The sequence below is a fragment of the Pholcus phalangioides genome, unplaced genomic scaffold (genome assembly GCF_987345545.1).
Source record: "Pholcus phalangioides strain wild (caught in Gottingen) unplaced genomic scaffold, Ppha-v1.0 ptg000015l_1, whole genome shotgun sequence".
In the NCBI taxonomy this organism is placed as follows: Eukaryota; Metazoa; Arthropoda; class Arachnida; order Araneae; family Pholcidae; genus Pholcus; species Pholcus phalangioides.
In genome coordinates this window covers 13,648,754-13,673,505 of record NW_028301608.1, presented here as the reverse complement: position 1 = coordinate 13,673,505, position 24,752 = coordinate 13,648,754, and the positions used below count along the sequence as shown (strand labels likewise).

Here is a 24,752-nt window from a genome sequence, read left to right as displayed (position 1 = left end):
AATCGATTTACTACAATTCTATTCTTCGGGGGGGGGGGGGGGAAAGAGGGCCGTGGAAGGAGAACCTGAGAGATCACCAGGAAACCTGCCGCCTGGCAGTCGAGTGGTTAGGGAACTAGCTTCTCACTGTGCAGGTCTGGGTTCGAATCCCGGTTCGGGCATGGATGTCTACTAAAAAATTCCCTGGATGGATCACGCTGATCCCTTGGGAATACGTGAAGATCACATTAAAAAAAAAGACTTGTGTATGCGTAACAGATCGACTTCATAAAATAGTCTTTAAGTTGATAAGGGGAGAAGTAAAACCCTCTCATAACAGACACCTTTCTATTACGGCCAAATAATTTCCCCATATATATCGAAACTATGCATTTCAAACCCTAGATTAACGGTCACCCTCTTTTAAAGGAAATTTTGTCCCACCGATGTCCGCAAAACAGGTTTTACTTTAATTGGTATTGTCACTAGGTCAAATGTCTGGAGAGAACACAATTTTTTTTTTTTCTCGATTTTGTTTCAAGTTTTCTAGTAGATGGGATGACAAAGGAAAAAACCCGATTGAAAACGCAGAAATATGCAAAAAAAAAAAATGGTCACAGAAATCCTCTCTAGCTCCGGTAATCACATTTCAGAAGCGAAATGCTATCTACTTGTTGGATTAAACTTGGAATTCATGCAATTTTTTTCCCACAAACGAGTTATATCTGACCATATTTCACTAGGCGGCCAAGGTTGTCGAGATCAAATGTCAAATTTTTTTTATCCGTTCCTACACTTAGCAGAAATTTGGTTCACTCATCACCACCTAGAGATAGGCCTCTGCTCGTGACGCCAGCAAGTAGTCCATTTTCCCTCAGAATATTAAGGGAGGAAAAAAATCCCTGCTTGTGCCAGTATCGTTGTGCGGAAAAGAAATGATTGGATGTGGGGCACAGAAATAGTCCTATCAGGAATATTCTAAAATAAGAAACAAAATAGGATGAAGTATTTCAAAATGTGGCAAACTTGCTAGGTAATCTGAATGAACTTTATGGCAACCTGTGCAGAGGCCTATCTCTAGGAGGTGCTGGTTCACTGCAGATGAGAGAATAACAGAACAATTTACACCTTCTATGTTTCACTAATCCCCATGAACTAATTCAAATTTCAGTAATTAACATTCAAGCTATTTGAATACTGCTTATGAAAATACCATATCCAAGTTACTGTGAAATTTGATAGTAATCGTTGTCCACAGCAGAAAATGAATACAAAGTAAGAAAACTTGTTAATCCAGTGAATTTTCTTTTTTATTAAGAGTTCAGTTCCCAGTGTACATAAATTCATAACTACGCTGTTCCAGCAGTGGCAGAAGCAGATGCTGCAGCAGCTTCCCTCATCCTTTCTTTCTCCTTCTTCAGAGGACCCTGCAGAAAAAAAAAAATGAGTGGCTAATGAAACTTGAACTACTCAAATCCCCCCAAAAGCACTTGATGCATTTTCTCTGAAAGGAGCAAATGCATTACAATTAAAATATGCATATTTGGTAGTTTACATCACTGCCTCAGACCTATCATACACTATCATAACATAAATCAAATTTTTATCGGCTCTTGAGTTAGTCATCACTGGCAGTAATAGCCTGTAACAAATGCAAGACAAATTGCAATAAAAATCAATGCCAAATTAATGCAAAAAGGGAGTTTTCACATCTATGAGAATGAACAATTTTAAACATTTAAACCAAATAAAAAAAGAATCAGGGCTCCCACTCAAAAAACTAGAATAAGTGGGAGGGGTTTACCCACTCCCTGGACAACATAATTATACAGGGTTCATACAAAATTTTCAAAATGAAAAGTAAGGAGTTTTTAAGGAGTTTCAAGCGGTTTTTAAGGAGTCATGGCAAACTTCATAACTTACAAGTTTTACGGTAAAAAGGGGCGGGGCACATATGCAAATTTATTTTTAATTTGCAAACAAACTTTCCCTCTTCTCAAAAATATAGATGTAGAAGTGGTTCAAAAATTACAAGTTTTGATTTGTTACCCAGCATCATAAGAATTCATAAAATAATCAATCCACGTACATGCTTTCTGTCGTCACCAAAGTGTTCTAAAACCTTCAAGTATTAGTCAAAAATATAACTCATAACAGCATCACATAAATTATAAAAATTCTAAAAGTGATATTCATTCCCCCTCCAATTATTCAAAATAAAAACCACAGCCGACAAAGATTTTACTTACAAAATTATTTATATTTGCAGCAACTCTAGGCACACACACACACTTCCAGCACAACTTCCTAGATAGTAAATTCCCAATAGATGGTAATAGACCTGAGTTGTGCTTGGTTTGAAAGAAAGAAAGTACCCCCACCCCCGGAAATCACTCACTCAAACAATCTGTGAATGTGCCGCGAGCCGCTCAATTGAAGTAAGAATTTGCCACGAGCCACTTGAGGCAGGCCACATTTAGGCCATGTCTTGAGCACATGTATGCTTTAAAATAAGGGGCTGTTCAAGTATTACGACAGCAAATTTTCAGCAATTTTTGACTCTCCCTTCTTGTCAGAAAAAGTCAGCAAAACTCTCACCCTCCCCCTGTCAGCGCTCTGCCCCCTTCCTCCTAACGCTTATTGGTGGAATCTGAATTGGGGGCTTCCCCCCAGATGATCAAAAATTTATTTTTTTAATCCACAAAATATTTTTGTATTTGAAGGCTAAGAACCCAAAATTGCTCAAAAAATTCATTGTGACCCTACCTCTCTAAGCCCTTGACTCGTGGTAAACATTCGGCCTGTGTGGACCAAATGTGGCCTGTCCCTAAATCTATTTTTGTAACAATGAACTAAGTGACTCGTGGCACAATTCCAGACCATTTAAGCGATCTGTGGCACATTAAGTGATCCCTTGAGTGACATGTGACAAAGTTTTAGAGCATTGGTCCTGCCACCAGTGCGGTTCTGCATCACTCAAGTTATCCGCGGCACATCCCCAGATTACTTAAGTGATCTGCGGCATAATCACGGATCACTTATATGACGCGCGGCACAGCTCCACAGCATTTGGATCCGCTAAGTATTTGAATATCACTAGAGTGGCTCTGTAGAGGACTCAATATGGAGAATGTTAGTTCAGGTGCCCACAAACTAGCGAAAAGTTTTACTCGTTTTTCACGCACCGAGTAAGACACCATTAAGAATATTTCATATTTTTTATAAAGCGTGGTTGATGACGTAAAAATCATCCACGCCCCCTCCTCCACGTCATCAAGTCAGCAAATCGAAAATCCCCCATCCATGCTGACGTAATACTTGAATGACCCCTAACATAAAGATACCCGAAAGTCATTTTCTGAAGCTAAAAAAAGTGGGTTCAGCTATAGCGGCTGATCGGCTCGTCCTCCCCCTGTAAAACCAGACGTAGCTCGGGCTGTCACTCTTAAAAGCCGGTTTTCTATGGCGTGCGGAACGTGAATCACCTAGCGCGACACGTCGTCTATTCATCAATATGAAAAGCAGTACGACTGTTTTCCTACAGAGCGCAATACGGCTCACGACAGCGCTTTACGTCAGGCGTGATTGGCAGACTGCTTCTGGAGGAGTTAAACGGCGTGTGCCGCGAGTTTCAGCGATCTTCCCTTTAAACTGGAGCATGCAGCCGATAGAGTATAGGACGTCAGGGTCATATACTATATAGCCGTCCTGAGCTGATGCGCCACGCTTGGAAAACGCAAATGCGTAACATCATTATGTAACTCATTTCTTTTCAGCAGCGAGTTGTAATGTGAATAAAACACGTAAAAAAAAACTGCGGAAAGCAATGACATTTCGCGGTTTCTCGGAATTTTCGTAGTGAGATATTGGCTGTAAGCAAATGGGAAGGAGGGATAAAATAGGAATAGTAGCAGAGAATTGCAGTAAAAAAAAAAAAAAAAGACGATTACGTCGAAAGTAGGAAAAATAGGAAAGCTGCGAGGTCTGCACTCAGTATACTGCGTAATATAGGAGGTTCAAGACATCGTTTCGGCGCATTTAGTAAAAACTTTCTCACCACTGGGCATGGGGGAATTTTCGGCTACTGGTTCAGCGGAGTGATGTCGTTCTACGGACCATCGATTCCCAACGCTGACCAATTTGCGACATATTCAGGAAAACACGTCAAAACTAGCGATTCGGTAGAAAATCGTATTTTTAGAAACAAAAGCAGTATAATCGTATTAATTTACTAAATACGACAAAATCGTAACGGTTGGCAGGTATGCACAACCATTGGATGTTCCAATCCCATCCCCTGCTTTCACATTTCCTATTACACAGGGAGAGAGCGTTTTTTTTCTCTTTTCTTCCTCTTTATATTCGGGGGAAGCTTCCTCTTATTTTTCTAGGCAATGCTTGCTATTCATCACCATGGGGAATGCCTATTCTAAGAAAGATCATCCCTTCAGAGAAAAAAAAAGAAAGAAAAAGACTTTTTCAGGTGTGGCTGCAAAAAGTAAGGAGTTATAAGGGCCCTTCCAGAAGGAAATGGAAAGTTAGGAGTATTTAAGGAGTTTGTAAGGATGTGCGAACCCTGTTATAGCGTAATAAAAACAATTTTTGGGCCAAAACAGTGTACTAACAACCACAGAATTCTTTTCTCCCCTCACAATATATATTATTCTTTTTTTTTGGAGTCTTCCTAGTCCATACTGTCACTCTCGGACAATGCACAGCAAATCATGTAAATCATGAAGATATGGAAGTTTTTTTTTAAGAATGACACTTTCGAAACCACTTTCAAAAACACAGGGCAAAATGTGTAAATCACAAGGTCCAATGTAAAGAAGTCAAGGTGAGCCGGATAGTTTTACTGCGCTATTCTTTTTTTTAAAGGGATTTGTTTACATTTTACTGCTCAAATGCCAAACTCATCGTGGTTTTCATTTCTAGCTCTTTGCAGAGTATTTTAAATAGTTTATATATGCCTCTGCATGCCTAAAAATACAGAAGACAATTGAATGCTATTGAAAAGCATCAGTTACACTTTTGTTTCCCTGCATATTACACCACACGATTTTTTCATTGGAATAGACAATATTTACATTAAATTCATTTTTTAAATCTGATGGAAGTAACTAGCACTCAAATTTTCATAGAAATATAATTTCACATGTATATTTACCATAAACGCATGTTTCTCGGCAGCAGTCTGGAATCTTCCATGTCCAAACTTGGATGATGTATCAATGAATTTCAATGTTATTTTCTCTAGTGCAACACGCTTAGTTTGAGTCAGGAGAGACTGAAAAATTCAAGACAAATATGTAAGATGCAGTTTTAAAGAAGATTTTAGTTTAAAACATGCTTCAATTCATACATAGCTTCAAAGTATAAAACATACACACATTTACAAGACAGTGTTGATGAAAATCCATGTAGGAAAGCCTCAAAATTTTACAGTTGAGGTTCATGAAGCAAACAGGTTCATGAACCCTCAAAGCTAAGCCATTTGACCCAACTGATGTTTCTTTCATTTCTCACCTTCATGATTCGTGGAATAGCTGCCAACTTTAGAGACTTAGAGATCTTTATGAAGATCAGAATTCCATACCAAAACCATATAAAGGCAAATATTAAAAGGGATTTTCCTTTGATGAAAGTAAAGATAGCAGGAATACTTTTCAGTGACAGCACCAAAGCCATGCAAAAATAATAAGGCTAAGGGTTGTTAGATTGGCTACCTGGGTAGATACCCACTCTCTGCATATATAGGATGGGGGTTTTTTTACCCTAAAAATCCTGATTTTTTTTTGGACAATATGGGCATTTCCAAATAAAAATTTAATTTGCATTTCATGTAACCAAAAAATAGCATATCAGTCTTTAAAAAAAACTCAAGAGAAGGATTTCAATTGAATTTTTGAATGCAAAAATGAAATAAAATACTTGCTTCTGTGTATACAATTACACAATTAACAGGTTTTTTAATGTAAAAATTTAGATATTAATTTAAACACATTAATAAAGGACAATTAAAAATAATCAGTAGCCAATCAGATTTTTGCAGCTGTCATTAAATTAATTGATTCTCTTGGGCTAAGAGGCTCTTGTGAGTTTCAAATATCAGTATCTCCTGAAAAATGTTCAACTGAGCTTGTATTGGAGCGTCAAGTTGATACTCAAACTCTGGATGTCCCTCCCTTTGGTCCAAGAGGATCTTTTTGATTTTCATGAGCCTTAATTTTGATACACAATGTGATGATTTAAAACAGCAAAACCCCAAAAATTGTTAATATAAGATAGAAATAATTTGTGAATACTAATTAAATTTGATTCGGAGCTAAATAGTAAAACATATCGTTAATTGACAAAAAGGGGAGGGGGAAGGTGCACACATGTTCTAATAAATGGGAAGAAATGACAATTAAATTTAAAACAGATTTTTATTTTTTGGACAAAGAAAACAATCTCTAGAAAAAAGTTTTGTAATTAAGTTTTCCTAAATTTAAAATAAAAAAGAATCATTTTGTAGTAATATGGTACAAACATTCAATCATGACACTTCACTTATAATATAATATGGATAACCCAGCAGTGAAAAATCAAATTATATACACACTTCCCACACAACTAACTCGGCAGTGAATTGCCCATGGCAGACCAGAGTTGTGCTCGGTTTGAAAAAAAAAAAACCTGAGTCTGCAGTCTACTGCATATTCAAGATTTTGTTATGAGGGACAATTTGAATTATTCAGTAGGTAAACATTTTTTTACCCTAAAAGGTCCAAAATAATGTTTCTTTTGACTTTTTTAGGGGGCACATTGATCCTCTTTCATATTGGCAGACATGCTGCACTTATTCAAACATTTTGTGATGTTCTTAGCATACAATTTAATAACTACACAATGAAAATTTAAGGCGCCGATACCAATTTTTTGGTCCCCATGGTGACCTGAAAGTATAAGAAAAACAAGAATAGCTTAGATAAGGGGTTCTCAACCATCCCCGCAGCATCTCTTTGCCTAATCAACGCTTATCCACAACTCCTCAGAGCAGTTTAACAAAGAAAATCTTAAAAAAAAAAAAAAAAACACATACACCACTTTCGTCAACACGACACTGCTCTTGTCCCTAACAAAGGTAAACGGTGCACAGGTTGAGAACCTCCTAGCTTATATAGAACTACTTTGGTTTCCAACAAAGAACCTCACCCACACAATATATTTATATGAATGAGTTTATATTACAGTATTATTACATTAGTCAAATTAATTGGTATTAAAAACACCTCGCTTTTTCATTTTGTATACTAAATTTACTTAACGAAATTATAAACTTACTCGCCTCAGACCTATCATACAATATCATTTATTTTTCATAAAATAATGGCTCTTAGGAAATCATCATAGGCAAGACTTCACACATAACACTTAGAACTCTTATCCCTTCCTAGTACAGGGCTTAAGAAGCGCTCAGTTGTTATGGTGACTATAAAAATCGGGATTAATTTTCAACGTGTGATTATTGAATAGAATTCAGAAGACAACACAATATTTTCAGATATTAGCATCTCCAAAGTAGAATGTTTTGTGGTAAAAATTCCTATAATAGTGTTTTCTACTTTTCTTAAATTCTTCCAGACTGTACTGCAACATACATAGCAGATTTCGACATTCTGCTTTAGGGACCAGCATATCTCTCAACTGGGGGGGGGGGGGTAAGTTCCAGAATATATTTCAGACTTTTTTTTTTTTAAAAATTCCTGGCTGCTAAGAAACAGTGTTGGCCAAATTTTATTGATTTCTCAAGCCCTGATCTAGAATAATAAAAAAAGCAACAACAAAAACAGACAATGCATATGGTTAAAGAAACATCAAATGAAAGTGATATTGCTTTAACTATAGACAACACACAAAACAGAGGACACCTTAAGGAAGTAATTGACATTAATCTTTCACGCTGTTAATATAATAAGCTAAATTAGGAAACACAAACTTGCCTCAGACCTATCATACAATATCATTTTTTCTCATAAAATAATGGCTCTATGAGGATCATCATGGGCAAGAGGAAGAAAGGGTTTAATTTCTCACGCACGAATAACCCGAATTTCGTGATTAGTTTTATACCCGAAGCACAACTAGGGAACTTTGCCAGCCCCAAAGCAGTCCCTCCCCAGCGTGGTCCAACCCCTCGGGGTAAAATGCTTACATCCCTCTTGGGACAGAGTGTGGACCCATGTCTGGACTTACAGCCCCAAAGCAGAATGACAAAATCTGAGACGTACGTCACAGACAATTAGAGCTACTGCAGAACAATCTGGAACTATTTCAAGAAAACACTATTATGGGAATTTTTACCGCAGAACATTTCTAGTCAGCTGAGGGTTCATTGCAGAACAATGCAAAACATTCTTCTTTTGGGTTTGCCAGAATGAACAGAGGCATTTATTACCACTAATTTCAAGTTTTCACTGCAGTAGGATTCTGAATAATTTGCTTGATAATAAAATACTATTCTGGTTCAAATATTACTCATAGATTTAATTTTAAATTACGAAATGCTACCTGGCAGTCGAGTGGTTAGGGAGCTAGCCTCCCACAGCGCAGATCTGGGTTTGAATCCTGGTTCGGGCATGGATGTCTACTAACATCACAAATTCCTTGGATGGATTATACCAATCCCTTGGGAATAAATGAGGATCACATTTTCAATAAAAAAGATGTACTATTAAACCACATATGCACCTCGTCCACCTTCCTCTACAGAATTTCTAATGAATTGGTACATGCCGTAAACCTAATGTGAAGACTATTTTTTCCCCCTTCATTTATGTTCTTTCCCAACCATTTCCAATTTTTTAATTCACATACTTCAATCAATGCCACACTTAGGAAACAAGGAATCCTTTGTTGGCCCCAGGAGTAACAGGGCAACGTTCTCTAATTGGGTCTCTCAGGACAGGATATTCATATAAAAAGTTAACTTTTATACATTAACTACACCACCTTTCGTAACACGAATGACATATTTGAGTTCATGTTATTTGGACACTTTTCTAATGAATCATGCCTCAAAAATCAACAGTTTACTAGTAAAATGTGGCAAGGAGGAATTATGGAATCACTCTGTATATTGTTTTATTTTCTCATAAAGGAAAATATGAATCAAAATGCTCAAAGTGGGACACCTCTTTAAACATGAAAACTTTGGAAATAAATAAAATTAGATCCATAAGGTCCAGGAGTCCAAATTAGAGAGGTTCTACTGGATGTAATTAGGTATGATGCGACTAGCCAACCCGATTTATCAACGCGACAATTTTATATTGTATACAGACGTGACAGCTTTTGAAATCCAGAGATTCTTCCAAGGGGGTACCCCCCCCCCCCACCGACTTTCATAGACTTATGAAAAAAGTTCATAAAAAAAATTCCAGGAAAATTTTTTTATAATAAATTAAGAAAAAGTTACATTCTCCTCCCCCAAGGCAGGTTCTGCATTGCCCCTGAGAATAATATAATTCTACGGCAGTCTTTCCATGCGGAATAGAGAAATCACATCTACATACTGTTCATAAATTATGCGTTTCCTTTCATGGATGCTATCAGTGATTGATAATCTTGGGTATATGAATTCTTAAAAGCTTTATATATATATTTAGCTGTATATAGCTTAAAGTTTTATATTTTCTTTCTGCAGATGTTTAATCAGAAGAAACGATACAAAAACGAAGTCTTTGCCAGTTGCTTAAATGCGGTCACAGACATTTTTTACGGCTGCTCGATGGAAATGACTACGGCTGTTTTCCTTAACGACGACGGTAATCATTGATGCCACGACAACGCGAAAGATCGCGTATCCGGAGAGCGGGAGGAAGGATGAAAAAATCGGGAGAGATGGCAGGTGTGTGTATATAATGCCTAGAAGATAATTGTTAAGTTCTACCAAAGTGAACAATAAAACAAATTTGATATCAAACTATGCCATTTGAAATTTACCTTCCTCAAAGTGATGACCCTTTTCTTTGGACCCACCACACATCCTTTAAGCATCAAATAGTCACAATTCACTTCTCCATAATGAGGGAATCCACCCTATTGAAAAAAAAAATGCATGGATTATGAAAAATCTTAATTCACAGCACACATTATAAAATGAAACTTCATATGCAATCAGTACAATTCATGAATCCTTGAATCAATAGCTTTGAGACTAGAAATTACACAGCACTAGCAAATTATTTTTAATATCACCAACAATTGCTTCCACCCTCATGGATGTAATTTACAAGGTAAAAAAATATTAAAACCAAAAATTTAGGGATAAAAATCTATTACAATTCATAAATGCAGATATTACTTTTCTAGACTGAAAAGAAAAACTAGGCCCTATTCTATTTACACCCATTTTCTACAAAGTCACTTTAAAAAAGCAATTGATAAATAAAATTTAATTTGCTTGAACAAATTTTCATTTGTTAAGGAAATGTCCTTCACATTTTTTAAATTTTAGAATGACAATTTTTGATCTTAATTTTTTTTTCAATATATATATATATATATATATATATATATATAGCCAGTATACTTTCAATTTCACCCTTTATATTTTTAAATATTTTTTGTATCAATAGTTTATAGCCAAACTAAAACTTTCCTCAGCTTTTTTTCACCCCCATTCGTGACATTTGGGAAAACATTGGTTCAAGTCCAATTGCCACACATCAAATTTTGTATTGACTTAAACCTCTTTAAAAAAAAAAAAAATGAATGTTTTTGTCAATTGTCACTCCGATTAAGTAGTATCATTTTCTTCAGTCCAATTCAGCTTTCATAGATAACACTGTTACTAAACCCTCATTTACTCATTGCTAATTTTGGTTAACACCTTTACATTATTAAAAAAATGCATAATTAAAAAAAACGAAAGTGACATGGAGGAAGTTCATTTGCAGACTGAAAAAAACAAAAATTATTGAAGCATTGGGGACTGTTCGAACCAGACCTAATTCCTGCATGGGCAGCATTTTCCAAGAGCCTCAAAATTTTAGAACATATTTGTTGACAAAACCTAAAATTTTTTCCCAAGTGGAGGCTTTCTAATGTCTGCCCTGTCCCATCAAGTCAATATCAGTCCCTGAATTCGCAATTAACTTTCTTCATGTACCACAAAGAATTTAAAGCACACAAACAAAATGTATTGTAAAATTAATGTGCTGGCGAAAAATTGATTATTCTAACATTTTCTCTGATTCAGGTGAAATTTTTTTTTCTTAAATATCGTAATTTATAAATTTCCTATTGTAACATTATTTGAATAAATGTTATATTTTACATTTATATGGTTCTTAAAGTAATCACACTCAAAATTGACGACACTTTGCTCCAGTCAGCTCTCAGCTAAGCAGTTGTAATTTCTCGAAAACTTGAGCGACGACTTATCTAGGTTTTACTATAATCCAAAATTATCATTTACTGTAATTCATCTATAACTGACATCTATAAATTTTGAAAAGCAGATGTTTTCAACATGTTTAGTTTTGTCGGTTTGGTACAAACTTTCACCCTACTTCTCTTTTTCGAATGCCCCTTTCAGTATTCTTTTCTCACAACTTCTGTTTTTCCCAGGCCTTCCTCCAACTCTGTTCTCCTGAACCTTACAAACATGTTGCGAATGTCAAGCATAGAGTTAAGAGCTGAAATGGGCAAGATGTCAGATTTGCCTATCTCTTAACATGGTTAAATTTAAATTATTTTTTTAAAACTGTATTTTTAACAAACTTCATCACTGACTATATTTCATTGCAGGTAAAGAAGTGGCCCTAAGAATTTTTTGATATCTTGTCATTTTTTGTTCCATTTCCCAAGAATGACCTATACATATAAATTCAGGGAGAAAAAAATTATCAGGCATCTGAAATCAGAGTTGTCTAATAAAAGGTAATAATGGATCACCATTGGTGTGATAGTCTTCTCAGTCAAATCATACTCTGTTGCTGCATTATTTTTCACCACTTTTCCATCCTTAGTATGTATGCCTTGACCGATACGATAAATTTTTTTGTTGATTTCAGTTCTATGATGATAACCTTTCTGGCCAGCACGGGCCACTGTGAACTGCACACGACTTGGATGCCAAGCACCGATGCAAGCAACTTTCCTCAACCCTTTGTGAGTTTTTCTAGGCAGCTTTTTTGTATGCCATCTACTTGTTACACCTAAAAGACAATTTATTTAGTCAATCACCAAAAACATTTAGACAATTTCTGCAGTAGTAATCCTTGCAACAATATACATAATTAAGCAAATAACTCATAAATTGAAAAATTTTACAACGAAAATCTTTTCAGTTTAAAAACTCATTCACACAATTCAAAAGACCAGACATTGTTATCTTACATACTACGTATAGCTAACATAACTATCTCATCCAGCAAAATCTGCTCAATAATTTCCCTGATCAAAACTCTGGGAAGAAATATAATTTCAAATATTAATCATATTTCCCTGATGTATGCCAAATATTTCACATTTTCCCAGACCATTTTTCACTTGATGGTGAACCCTGTAACATTGAATGGATCAAACAGAATGAATGTCCTTTCAATCCTAAGTCTATTTTGAATGTTTTATTTCCAGTTTAGACAAAAATATACCAATATAAATTAATTTCCCCACTAACTTGAATGGAAACTCACAGGAAAAACACCATTTAATATAATATTTTTTCAATCAACACCATTCTCGACACCCACACTAACAAAAACTCTCCCACTACAGCTTAAATAAAAGACATACACTAATCAACACAATGGAAATGTTCTCAGATATACAAATATTTTAAACAATATTCAAGCAAGAGAAACCAGACAAAAACCACCGAAATATCAAATCACAAGAGACTACTGTTCAGTGTTTCCCATGTACATATATTTTTTTATTGCTTTACACTTTTGGAATCCAGAAATTCTCCCAAGAGGAGGGGGGGGGGGGGGTAACCCTCTCCCTACCACTCATAGACCTGATAAAAAAATTTTACAAAACAATTTTTTTTCTCCATCTATTAAGGAAAAGTTCCAACCCCCCCCCCCCAGTCAAGTTCTGCATTGTCCCTGACCAGAATATAATTCAATGTCATGTAGAATAGAGAAATCACATATACATATTGTTCAATAAACATAAGTGTTTCCTTTAGTGGATGCTATCGGTGGTTGATAATCTTGGGCATACAAACTCTTAAAAGCAGTTTTATATTTTCTTTCAGACGACAGACATTAACCTATCCAATAAACCCATATACCTTTGAATCCCTTTCCCTTGGTTACACCAATAGCGTCAATCATTTCATCTTCAGCAAAGATCTGATTGAGGGGAACTGGTTTTTCCATGTGTTCTCGTGCCCACTTGATCTTCTGTTCGATATCGCCACCATTCAACTGCACTTCCATGATGTGAGCCTTCTTTTGCCTTTTCCTCATCAATTTCATCTGAAAAAAAGGGGGAAAAAAGACAAGCTTACTTGAAAATTCAAATCTTTTTTTATGCCCGCTGTTCATAGAAGATAGGGGTTTTTTTTTTCATACTACCTTTACACATAAATCATAACTGCAATTTACTCAAAAATCCGGCAAGTGTACTTTCACATGTCATATTTGTTATTTTAGAACTTACACACAAACAACTTTTACAATCCAGAAATCAAGATTCCCCTTTGGGGGGGGGGGAAGGGGAGGAGAAGAGGGAGAGAGTTACAAGGACTCTTAAAAAAATTACAATTTTTTAAAATCAATTGAGAACAAGTGCCCCCCCCCAGGCAGGGCCTGGGTAGCCAGAGGAAAATATAATCTTGGGTATACAAACTCTCAAAAGCACATATTTGATAAAAAAAATATTTATATATATATGGCTGCCGAAAACTATTGTTGCAGTGTGGGTGGGTGGGGTAATCACACACACACATCAATATTTGCTGTGTGGTTGATAGAATACAATAATTATTACAGGGATGCTGGCAACCAAGACCATCCCCTGATAAAGGGTTGCTAAGTCGCCGTTGCCAGTCAGGTAAAATGCAATCACCAAGATATGTTTTGTTGGCTACTCGATGAAAGCAACGTCTTCAAACCTTGTAGGTAGGTTCCACGAACTGTGCCTGCCCTCTATAGACGTTTCCCCCAAGCAGTGACCATAATCATTGACATGGTTCGTACTCTTCCAACGAAAAAAAATTCAAGGACTATTCAAGCACTTTTCAAGGTAAAACTTAAAAATTCAAGGACTTTTTTTACAAAAGCATATTTCTAACATGAATAGGCGCATATTTAATTTTGATTAAAACTTTCAGAGATTACATTTCTCCCTACTTTATTTCACATCATCTGTAATGAATAAAGGAGGCCACATACACATATATATCATACAAAACATATGACACATTGAATAACACAGTTCGTGCCTGTCAATTTCCTCATTGAAACGTAGTTTAGTCTCTAAATATTGCAATTAATTTCCTTTTAAAGACTAAAAAAAAGAACTCTTCTAAAGATAAAAAAGATTAAATTATTTCTTTCATTAATGCTGGAATAATTTTTTTCATTAATTCTGGAATTTTTTCATCAATTCTGGAATTTTTTCACCAATTCTGGAATTATTTCTTTCAACAATTCTGGAATAATTTTTCATAACTTTTGGAATAATTGCTTTCATCAATTCTGGATTTGTTTCTTTCGCTAATGCTGAATTCTTTTATTGATTCTAAAATTATTTCATTAATTTTGGAATTATATTTCATTAATTCTGTAATTCTTTCTTTCATTAATTCTGTAATTCTTTCTTTCATTAATTCTGGAACTATCTCTTTCATTAATTTTGGAATCATATCATCGATACTGAAATTATTTCTTTCATTTATTGTTTTAAACAACTATGGATGCCATTAGAAAATAACGGAGATGCGCCGACATCCAACGCGTCACGTGATCTTCCAAGTAATTATGTAGACCACTGACGTCATACCAGCGCCGGTACTAGAACGCGGGAGGGGGGGGAGGGGGCAACTGCCCCGGGTGGCAATTTTTAGGTGAACACCGTTATAAAATTATCGAATTCCGAATTGGTGGGGGCGGCAAGACAATACAAAAATCCTAGTTATGGCCCTGCGCCATACTCCCTCCAGTAATATAAGCTCAATGGATTTCAGCGCCGATTCACCCATTGAAGTACAGCTTGCATTTGGCGACATTTTCGTCTGGCACACTCAGCAACCAATCTTGATAGAAGGGATTTTTCAGCCACACAAGTAATTAAAAGTACACACACTTGTTACTCATTTTTTGTTTTCTTTCTTTAAAGAACCTTATACAACCTTAGACAGCATGGGCGGAGATACGGGGGGGGGGGGGGATGTGAAGTTGATTGATCTAATGTATATATGCATATATGAATTGACATCAACATCGTGTGTCCCCCCCCCAGACTTCCAAGTCAATCTTCGCCTATAGTTTACAGTAATCAGAGGAAGCTTCGCTCACTTACGGACCGAAAGGCTGAAATTATTTATTTCGGCAAAAATTATGGCACTTTTTTATTAAGATATTGATTTCTCAAGTCCTCCAGAAAAAATACCTAGTACAAAAGTTTAATGACTTCCAACGACTCTAAATACGTCTACGTACGATCACAGAATACATGCTACCATAAAGCCGGGTTTTCCTAGAAGTGGGTTGTTGCGATACCTTCTAGAACAGAAGGACTTCTACTCTAGAAATAGGTATTGGTTGGTTGTTGGGGGTCAGAGTGTGCCGACTGAGCTGAAGAAAAAAAACAATGATCGGAAGTTCATTTTGAACTCTAGCTTTTATTCCATAAAAGTTGCAAGGAAAAAAAACAAGATAATTTACGATCATAAAAGAAATAAATAAATAAAACGGCCGATAAATAACAACCGGCAATCTCGGAGAAAAAAAAAACAATCCCGACATAGACGCGGAAAAAAACCTGCCTACAGTACAAAGCCGAGCTCCCGTGAGCATGCCGCCAGCGATTTACATATTGCGTCGGGCCGAGCGGTTCCACGTGCACAGAGAATAAAAAGGGAAAAAACATTCCAACATAGGTTTTTGGCACCGCATGAACCGAACTGTATTATTTCGCGTCGACAGAAACGTTTCACATAATCACACTACGCGTTTGTGTATTCCTACCGTGGCGCATCTGCTCACGGCCATGCTATCAGCTACTCTGTCATCTGCATGCTCCGGTTTGAAGGGAAGCATCGAGCTCGATGAAGGGAAGTGAAAGAAAACAAAAATGAAGAGAAGATCGGTAAAACGAGTGGCGCACAACGCATTTGACTCCTCCAGAAACAGTCGGCCAATCACGCCGGCCAAAACACTGCCGTGTGAGGATTGTCGCGCTCTCTAGGAAAACAGTCAAACTTGTTTTCTTATTATTATTGAGTGGACGCCGTGTCACACTGGGCAATTCACTTTGCACGCGGCACAAAAAACCTGCTCCTACGAAAACCCGGCTTTATAATAATGGGGAAAAACGTGCTTCAAATCCAATTATCCAGGGTTATTGGCTACTAAGGCTTTTTCCCTGTGCTTTGCACTTTTTTAAGGACGTCACTTACGAAGTAAAAAAAAAAAAGTGGCGAAAACTATTTCGGAAAACACCAATTTTTCAAGGACTCACAGAATTCTTAAAAAAAAATTCTTTTTCAAGGACTTTTCAAGGTTTTCAAGGACCGTACGAACCATGATCGATGTCACGCATCGTGAAAGCTCAGGGAAAATCTAAAAAATTTCGATCTAAAAGAAATTTTTTCCCTTCCAAATGCCAAAACCCAGAGAGAAGCTTAACAAATCCGGAAAGGTTAAGGAAAAACACCCGGTGAGCTGGCAGGTCTGATAAATGAAAAGAACCAGATCTAAAAGGGGGGAAAAATAGACAAACCTGAGTGTGAGCGATAACTCTGATGACCTTGCAATATCTAGCCATCTTTTCGAAATCTTTCTCTATCTCTTTCTTGCCCTGATCTTCTTGCCATTTCTTCGCATACTTGGTAAAAGCCTTCTTCTTGGACTTGTACCTTCAAGAGAAGGAAATTAAATTATAGAAGAGTCAACTCTAGCTACTATGATTTAAATTCAATACCAATCACAAAGAAAATCAGAATCCACTTGAGTTTTTCAATGATAAAGGAAATTTCATAAAATGTCATTAAAGTTAGCCAATCAACTAAGAATGTCGATACTGTATTTCCACACAAATAACATAGAGCAAATCTGTAACAAGTTTGTCTTACACAATCCATATGAAATGGAACATGCCTTTAAAACTTGTTTTCATTTACTTTCTTTTGTCAAGCCCATAATCTCTAGGATTTGCGCTCAAAGATAAGAAAGATTTTACTGGGAAGCTCTTACAGCCAATTGCAAGGGTACTAGATTTCAGATCTCAGCAATCGTCATTCACGTGTGTTTAGTATGGCTCATTTTTCTAGTGATACTGATAATGCCTTGGAGAAAAAAAAAAAAGAAAGAAAGGTTTACTGAAAAATCGGATATATTGACTATGCTTAGCGAAAGTCAATTGCTTCTGTGGCCCGCCATTACGGAATCAACTAATCTACGGTAAGATATATCAAGAAAAAGGAATCTGAAATTCAAGCAACCATGGCTGTAGCTGCACCTCTGTAAGCAAAAACTTTGCATCGCCCACGGGAATCCATGTCGGAGCAGCAAAATTCAGGATTTGGAGCAGTTTTAGAGCAGCAAATTCAGGATTTGGAGCAATTTTGGAACAGCAAAATATGGGATTCGGAGAAGACATTTATAAATTGGAGCAGTGAACTTAACAAGAATATTTTCGTTAATCCTCAACCCTTTTCGAAATAAAATGTCTTTTGTTATCAAACATCTTTTCGTCAGCTTGATTTTTGTTTTTGGTGTTTTAGGCTTTTGACACCTTTTTTTGAAAGAACATGCGCTTTTTACTCCCGGAATGAAATTTTTTTTCACGAAACATCGGGATTTAACACAATGACAATCGACTACAGTAATTTCTGCTGCTTCCAGTGACAACTTTTTTTTTTCAAACGGAAACACTCGAATTTGCACTTTAAAAACACGCTCTTCTTGTAAAGAAACGTTCCGTGGCTAGCAGGAAGAAATTTTTTTCTTTCACTATTGGAGCAGAATGGCGCAATATATTAGTTTTGGTGCAGTGTGGCGCAATTGGTGCAGAATTCCCACCCCTGCATGTGTTTCTCGTACAGAAAATGCTGTACAAACAAGATTGCTACAAAAAAAATATTCCAATTGATTGTAATATTATAACGGAAAAGGCGAAAAAATTTTACTGTTCTATAAAGGAAAGGGCTGGTGAAACGTCTCACCTAAAAAGTAGAGGCTTTTACCTCCTCCATATTTCATTAGAATTTTATGCACGTAAAGGGTGATTTCATAGAGAAATAGAACCACGCACAACCCCGGACTGATGTCAAGCAACTTACTTCCGTTACCTCAAAAGAGACAGGGTTGGGTCGGAAAAAGTTAAAGATTTATAACAGTGCCCCCCCCCACCACCCAAGCAACGTGCTCGCAAGTACCAAATAACCAGCGTCGTTGTCCCTATGAAGACAGCTATCAACTCGATGTAACGTACAAGCCATTTGACTAAAATGTGAAGTTGAACCAGGTGACTAGAGAAGAATTGCACGTTCGCTCAGTGGCACATACGGGCCGGAGACCGCAGCCTGAGATTTCTTTGCTATTGCTTCCAACTTCGAGGTGCAAATGCGAGCCGATCTCCCCATTAAAAAGTCTCTTTACAGAGAGCAACAGGCCTACAAGCAGTACAAAGTCAGTACACTTCCCTCACTTTACTTCTGAAACATCGATGGCAACACCGAAAAATCATACACAACACTAAATACACACTCAGACTGTCAGGTACACACACAGTTACACTTCCAGCACAACTCACTAGGTATTAAATTGCCCATGGCGATATACCTGAGTTGTGCTCGGTTAAAAAAAAACAAAACCTGGGACTTCAAAAGTAATGTGGAAAAGTCTTGTGGAACAAGAAAGAAGTCGGCATGTTGAAGTGGGAGAGATTTGAGAATGGTCAAAATACACAATGTATATTTTGACCATTCTCAAATCTCTCCCACTTCAACATGCCGACTTCTTACTTGTCTTTTGAAAGTGCTTCTGCGGCACCCTGCTCTTCCTCCTGATGTTCGATAAATATATGTAAAAAAAACCTATGATTTCTGTATTCGCGATCACTCCCAGAACGCAACCCCCATGAATACGGGAGGCCGACTGTATACTCCAGCAGCAAGAGAAATAGGCCACTTTTTGAGGCGCAACACTTGAACAAAAAAGTTGTCACATGGTTCGCCACTTGGCGCCAAACATGTCCGATGGCAAGTATTATGGCATCATCGATGGGGGGAGGGAGGGGGAAAGAGAAAAAGAAGGGGGTTTGGATAATGCTTACGTCGTAAAGGATTTAACCACCTTTTATGAAAATATGAGTTAGGATTCAGAGGGGCAGAGCTGATGACGAAATTTTAGGGGGGAGGGGGATAAAAAAAAATGGCCAAAAATTTACTTGCGTAATACTTGAACGGCCCCTAAAGAAAATATCACTAAAATGTGACAAGTAAAATATTTTTAAATACATAACTCAGGTGACAATATAGCAAAACTTATGTAACAAGCTTGTCTTACACAATCTATATAATATAGAACATGTCTTTAAAACTTGTTTTCATTTACTTTCTTTTGTCAAGCCCATAATCTCTAGGATCAGCGCTCAAAGATAAGAAAGCAATTTCTATAAAACCAATATTTAAATCAGTTTTAAATTCATGTTCACAAACTAGTCCCATATGATAAAACAAAAAAAAATATTTTCAAGTAACTACAGACGATGATTGTTTTTACAAACCTACACAGACATGGGAAACACATAGCTGAAATTTCCATGCAGATCCTAATGCCATACAAAAATAAATATAAATGAAATTTTTTGAAAACAATCTAGGGATTTTTCGTTAACAAAAGTAAAACGAGGAATTTGCCCCCCCCCCGAGAAAGCAGTTCAACATCCAGACCATAGTTCACTTCCAAAGACAAATAAAAAGATTTATCATACCAAATATTTTTGTAGAGATGTTTCACTGTAATTTTATACTCGTATCTTTCATCTCCATGAACACCAATATCACTCTGGGAAATCATAACTTGGATTGAACAGCTTTTACACAAATATCTTCTCAAGAGAAACCGACTTCACAAACTTGCCACATGTCAGAGTACAGATAAAACAATGAAACTTACCAGTTTTTATAAAAACGCCTCCTACAATCCTCACTCAGATGCTCAGCCCAGATGGTTTTGAAAGCTCTCAATCCTTTGGGCGTCTCGATGTAGCCGACTACACCAACAATCATCATTGGCGGAGTCTCTAGAATAGTCACAGCTTCTACAACTTCCTTCTTGTTGACCTCTGCAAAAAAGAAACATTGCTATTGTCCTACTATTCCATTTTTTTTTCTAACGAGAATATTTTCATTAAAAGAATAATGAAAGATAAACAAAATCTTACTGGATCCAGGTTTGTCGACTTCTCTCACGATATGGGTCATGCCTGCCTTGTACCCAATAAAGGCAGTCATATGCACTGGTTTGGATGGGTCATCTTTGGGGAAAGCCTTCACTTTACCACGATGCCTCTTGCACCTCTTCTTGGGAACAAATCCCATAGAGCCATGTCTTGGGGCTGAAAACTTCCTGTGAGACTAAAACAAACATGACCATGAAGCTTTTATAAATTGCATTCATCATTAACATTCTACACTATGAAAAATGAATATAAATAAGTTCAAAGTTTTCATATTCTGAATGGGTAAAATCTTTTACATTTGAAAAAATTAATTTTTCTTTGAATAGCTATGATTCGGTAATGACAAATAACATCTTGTGCATCTCGTTTATGAAAATAGCTAAAAAGGATCAGAATATATGGCTGCAAACACTGTCTGTTATAATAAATTTCGGTATCTAAAAAAATTACAAGATCATGACCACATTGCCAAGAGTGGTGAGAACACGTGCACTCTCAGAATGGACACAGAAGCGATGTCACTTCTAGCCCTCAAAACAGAAAATGCTGAAATCTGAGACGTAGAACAATCAAAATTTAAGAAAAATATAGAAAACCCTTGATTATTGGAATAATTGTAGCTTGGAAAAAAATTGGTCACCTCTGACCTAGAGTGTGAAAGCATAGCAGTGACCAAAAAAAGTGATCAGGTCCGTGAAATAGCAGGGTTTAAGCTGGATAAAAAAATTCCTGTAGAAAAAAAAAAAATTGAAAATAAGAGGGAAAAATAAGCAAAAAGGTGAAATGCTAATAACTGATAGATCTGGATTGATGTCTACTCGTTTCATACCTCCTGCAAACGTCCTAACTTTTGAAATCCATAAATTCTCCAGGGGGAGTGCCCAGACTCTATCGGCAATGCAGAACCTGCCTTGGGGGCTTGGGGGGGGGGGGAAAAGAGAATGTAACTCTTCCTTAATTGATTTTACAAACAATTTCGGAAAACATTTTTTTCAATTTTTAAAAAAAAATCAATTAAGGAAGAGTTACATCTCCCAAGGCAGGTTCTGCATTGCCCCTGAGCAGAATATAATTCCATGTCAGTCTTTCCATGCAGAATAGAGAAATAACATCTACATACTGTTCATAAAATACACTATCTACCAATAAGTATTTGGACACCTGTGATAGAAAAGAAAAACTAACTTTATTCAAAATCAATAGTTGGTAGAGCCTCCACGAGAGGCAATTACAGCGTGAACCCTCCGGGACATACTTTCCACAAGTCCTTGTGTGATGGTTAGTGGTATTTTCTTCCACTCGGCTTGGAGAAGACATGTTAGTTCCTTCACCGATTTTGGACAGGTAGGGCACCCCTTAATTCGGAGATCCAACTCGCCCCAGAGGTTCTCGATAGGGTTCAGGTCTGGGCAGGTCAGTCCATTCGACGAACCCCATTGGCACCATACTAAGCTTTGGTTAACCTCGCAGTATGACAGCTGTCGTCCTGGAAGTAATAGGGGTCCACCCCGTAAAACTGCCACAACGTAGGAAGCACATTGTCATCCAAAATAATGCAGTAGGCATTGAGCTTACCATGAATAGGGACCAAGGGTCCCAGTCCATACCAGGAGAAACACCCCCAGACCATAATTCCACCTCCGCCGAACTTGACTGTTGGCACAATGCATTCTGGCAGGAGACGTTCTCCAGGCAGACGCCAGACCCGGCCATCCGAACGGTAAGGGGTGAACCTTGATTCGTTGCTCCAAAGAATCCGTTTCCACTGATCTACGGTCCAATTTCGATGTGCTTTGCACCACATTAACCGAGCAACGCGGTTGGACTTTGTGATCAAAGGCGTATGGGCAACAGCACAACCATGAAAACATCAGATGTGCTTCCTTACGGATGGTATTCATTGAAACAATACTCACGGATGAGGGCCATCGGTTGGGTGCGGTTCTTCCGAATTTCTCTGGACAGCACCCGTCGGTCTCTATCTCCCAGTTTTGTTGGTCTGCCGACTCGGGGCAAATTCCGACAATCACAGCTACCTTCCACTTCTTAATCACATAGGCCACTGTCGATTTTGGGTACTTCACCTCGCTAGATATGTCTCTCAAGGATAGGTCATTTTTGTGATACTCGATAATTATACCTTTCTCGAAATCAGAGAGCTCTGAACTGTGCTGCATCTTGCATGCGACTAATGCTGATGTTTCCTACACTATATATACCGACGGAGGGCGTGACGTATCTCAGGACCGTAGATATCGTCATTTGCATAGGTGTCCAAATACTTACATAGTGTATAAGTGTTTTCTTTCGTGAATGCTATCAGTGATTGATAATCTTCAGTATATGAACTCTTAAAAGCTTTATATAGCTTAAAGTTTTATATTTTCTTTCCGAAGATGTTTAATCGGAAGAAACAATTAAAAAAAAATTCAAATTACAAATCTGCTGACAAAAAAACGTGTTTACCGCACGGCTGTTAATGGAATACAATTATAGTGATTTCAGCAACCAAGGTGCTGATAGATGATTGCCCATAAACACTACGAAAACGAAGTCACGTCTTTGCTAGTTACTTAAATGCAGTCAGACTTTTTCAAGGCTGCTCGATGGAAATGACTACTGGCTGTCCTCTATGGGAGTTTTTCCTAACGACGACGTTAATCACTGACGCCACGACAAAATGAAAGCTCACATAAAACCTATCTTTCTGTCAAAATCTGGAGTCTCCCGCTTATATCGGGGGAGTTGGCAGGTCTTCTCCTGTATGAAGTTTTGCGAAAGTGCCCACTTCTTTCACATTTTGTGGAAAATGTGACAGTAGCTTCAACCCTGAAACAGAGGCATATCGATGGGGACCCGAACCAGTTAGGTTAGCCTAGGGCTGAATGAACAGCATAAGTCTACCGGTGGACATATCCATTGCCAAGATCTCTTCTAGTCCAGGCTCACGGCAGTCTCGAACATAACGTCCAAGGCTACAAATGTAAGAGAAGTGGTCAAGAAATTTTAACTAGACCAAAAGGCGGCGAAACCATAAATCCACCTGCATATTATACTCTAAATACAACCTTATCAGTCTTGGACACGGATTTCATTAATTGACATGGTAAACATCACAGGCTATCAAGGTTACTAGTTATTACAGTAACATGGGTAGTTCCGATATCGCTGTCCTAATCACCAGGACTACACAAGTGCCAGGTCACCACAGCAACTAAAAAAATTGATATTGGCACCGAAAATTTTATGTAGTTACTAAATTACAGGTCGAGAGAGAGCAACACAAAATGTTTGCAATTTACAGAAGCAGTGAAAAAGCATCCTTCTTGGCGAATTATCATAAATAAAAATTGCCAACTTGGTGTGGACTGTACATCGAAGCAGTTCCAATAAATTCCGCGAGGTTTGAGGTTACAAACAAGCCAGTAGGCCTCAGCCCAACAGAAGCTATCTAACACCGTCAAGAATTTTCCAAGTGGACTTTGTTGGAGACTTTCTGAAGGGGTCCAAACTGCATGCCACCCTACGTAATCTTTCTGAGAATACGTAACGCTTACAAGAATTCAAACAATTCACCCTCTCGTAGTCGGATCCGCACTAAGGGTGCTCGGACCCATTCGGGAGGGGGGGGGGGCGCAAATGAGCACAGCACCCCCGGCTCCGACAACGCAGATCAAATGCTACAAAAGATTAGCTGCACAAAACATAAAAATTAGGAATAAACTATTGACAAGGATGTGAACAGGAAAGATACATATAAAATAAGTTTTAGGGTTTATTAATAATAAGGTTACCATCTAAGCCGGACAAAATCGCAACCCTTCGAATCAAGCTATGAACGGATAAAGAGCTAAAATACAATATTTTTACGATCCAGCGTTAAATTAAATAAACACAAACACGATTATAATTGTATTATTTCAAAATTAAAAGGCGATTCAATTAGATTTAAATAACTTACCATGGCTGATTACTTCCCTACACGTTCACCAGTTGTTCAGCAGTTTAACTTCACGCACGATGCTGTGGATAAGGACCGCTATCTAGTTAAGGTCTTTCCGCCTTGGATAACCAAAAAAAGAAAATAATTAAAAAAATGATTATTACAAAAAACTACAAATTATAAACAGAAAGGATTAATG

At 37.3% G+C, this 24,752-nt stretch overlaps 1 protein-coding gene across 1 annotated transcript; it reads right to left on the bottom strand.

The window, feature by feature from the left end:
• Positions 1 to 1,271: 1,271 nt before the first annotated feature.
• Positions 1,272 to 24,667, bottom strand: RpL3 (ribosomal protein L3). Its single transcript, XM_089242831.1, has 9 exons — positions 24,572 to 24,667; positions 20,593 to 20,785; positions 20,325 to 20,493; positions 16,924 to 17,059; positions 13,268 to 13,454; positions 11,923 to 12,185; positions 9,967 to 10,062; positions 5,147 to 5,266; positions 1,272 to 1,406 (listed from the first exon to the last, which is right to left on the bottom strand). Exons 1-9 carry the CDS (start codon positions 24,572 to 24,574, stop codon positions 1,329 to 1,331), a joined length of 1,245 nt encoding a protein of 414 aa, XP_089098957.1. The 5' UTR covers positions 24,575 to 24,667; the 3' UTR covers positions 1,272 to 1,328.
• Between the last annotated feature and the right edge of the window lie 85 nt (positions 24,668 to 24,752).

Coding starts and splice junctions, on each gene's coding strand:
- RpL3 (XM_089242831.1), bottom strand. Junction 17,060..20,324: donor AGGCGTTTTTATAAAAACTG/GTAAGTTTCATT, acceptor CTTCTCTTGAAG/GTACAAGTCCAAGAAGAAGG. Junction 10,063..11,922: donor AGAAGACTATCACACCAATG/GTGATCCATTAT, acceptor TTTTTTCAATAG/GGTGGATTCCCTCATTATGG.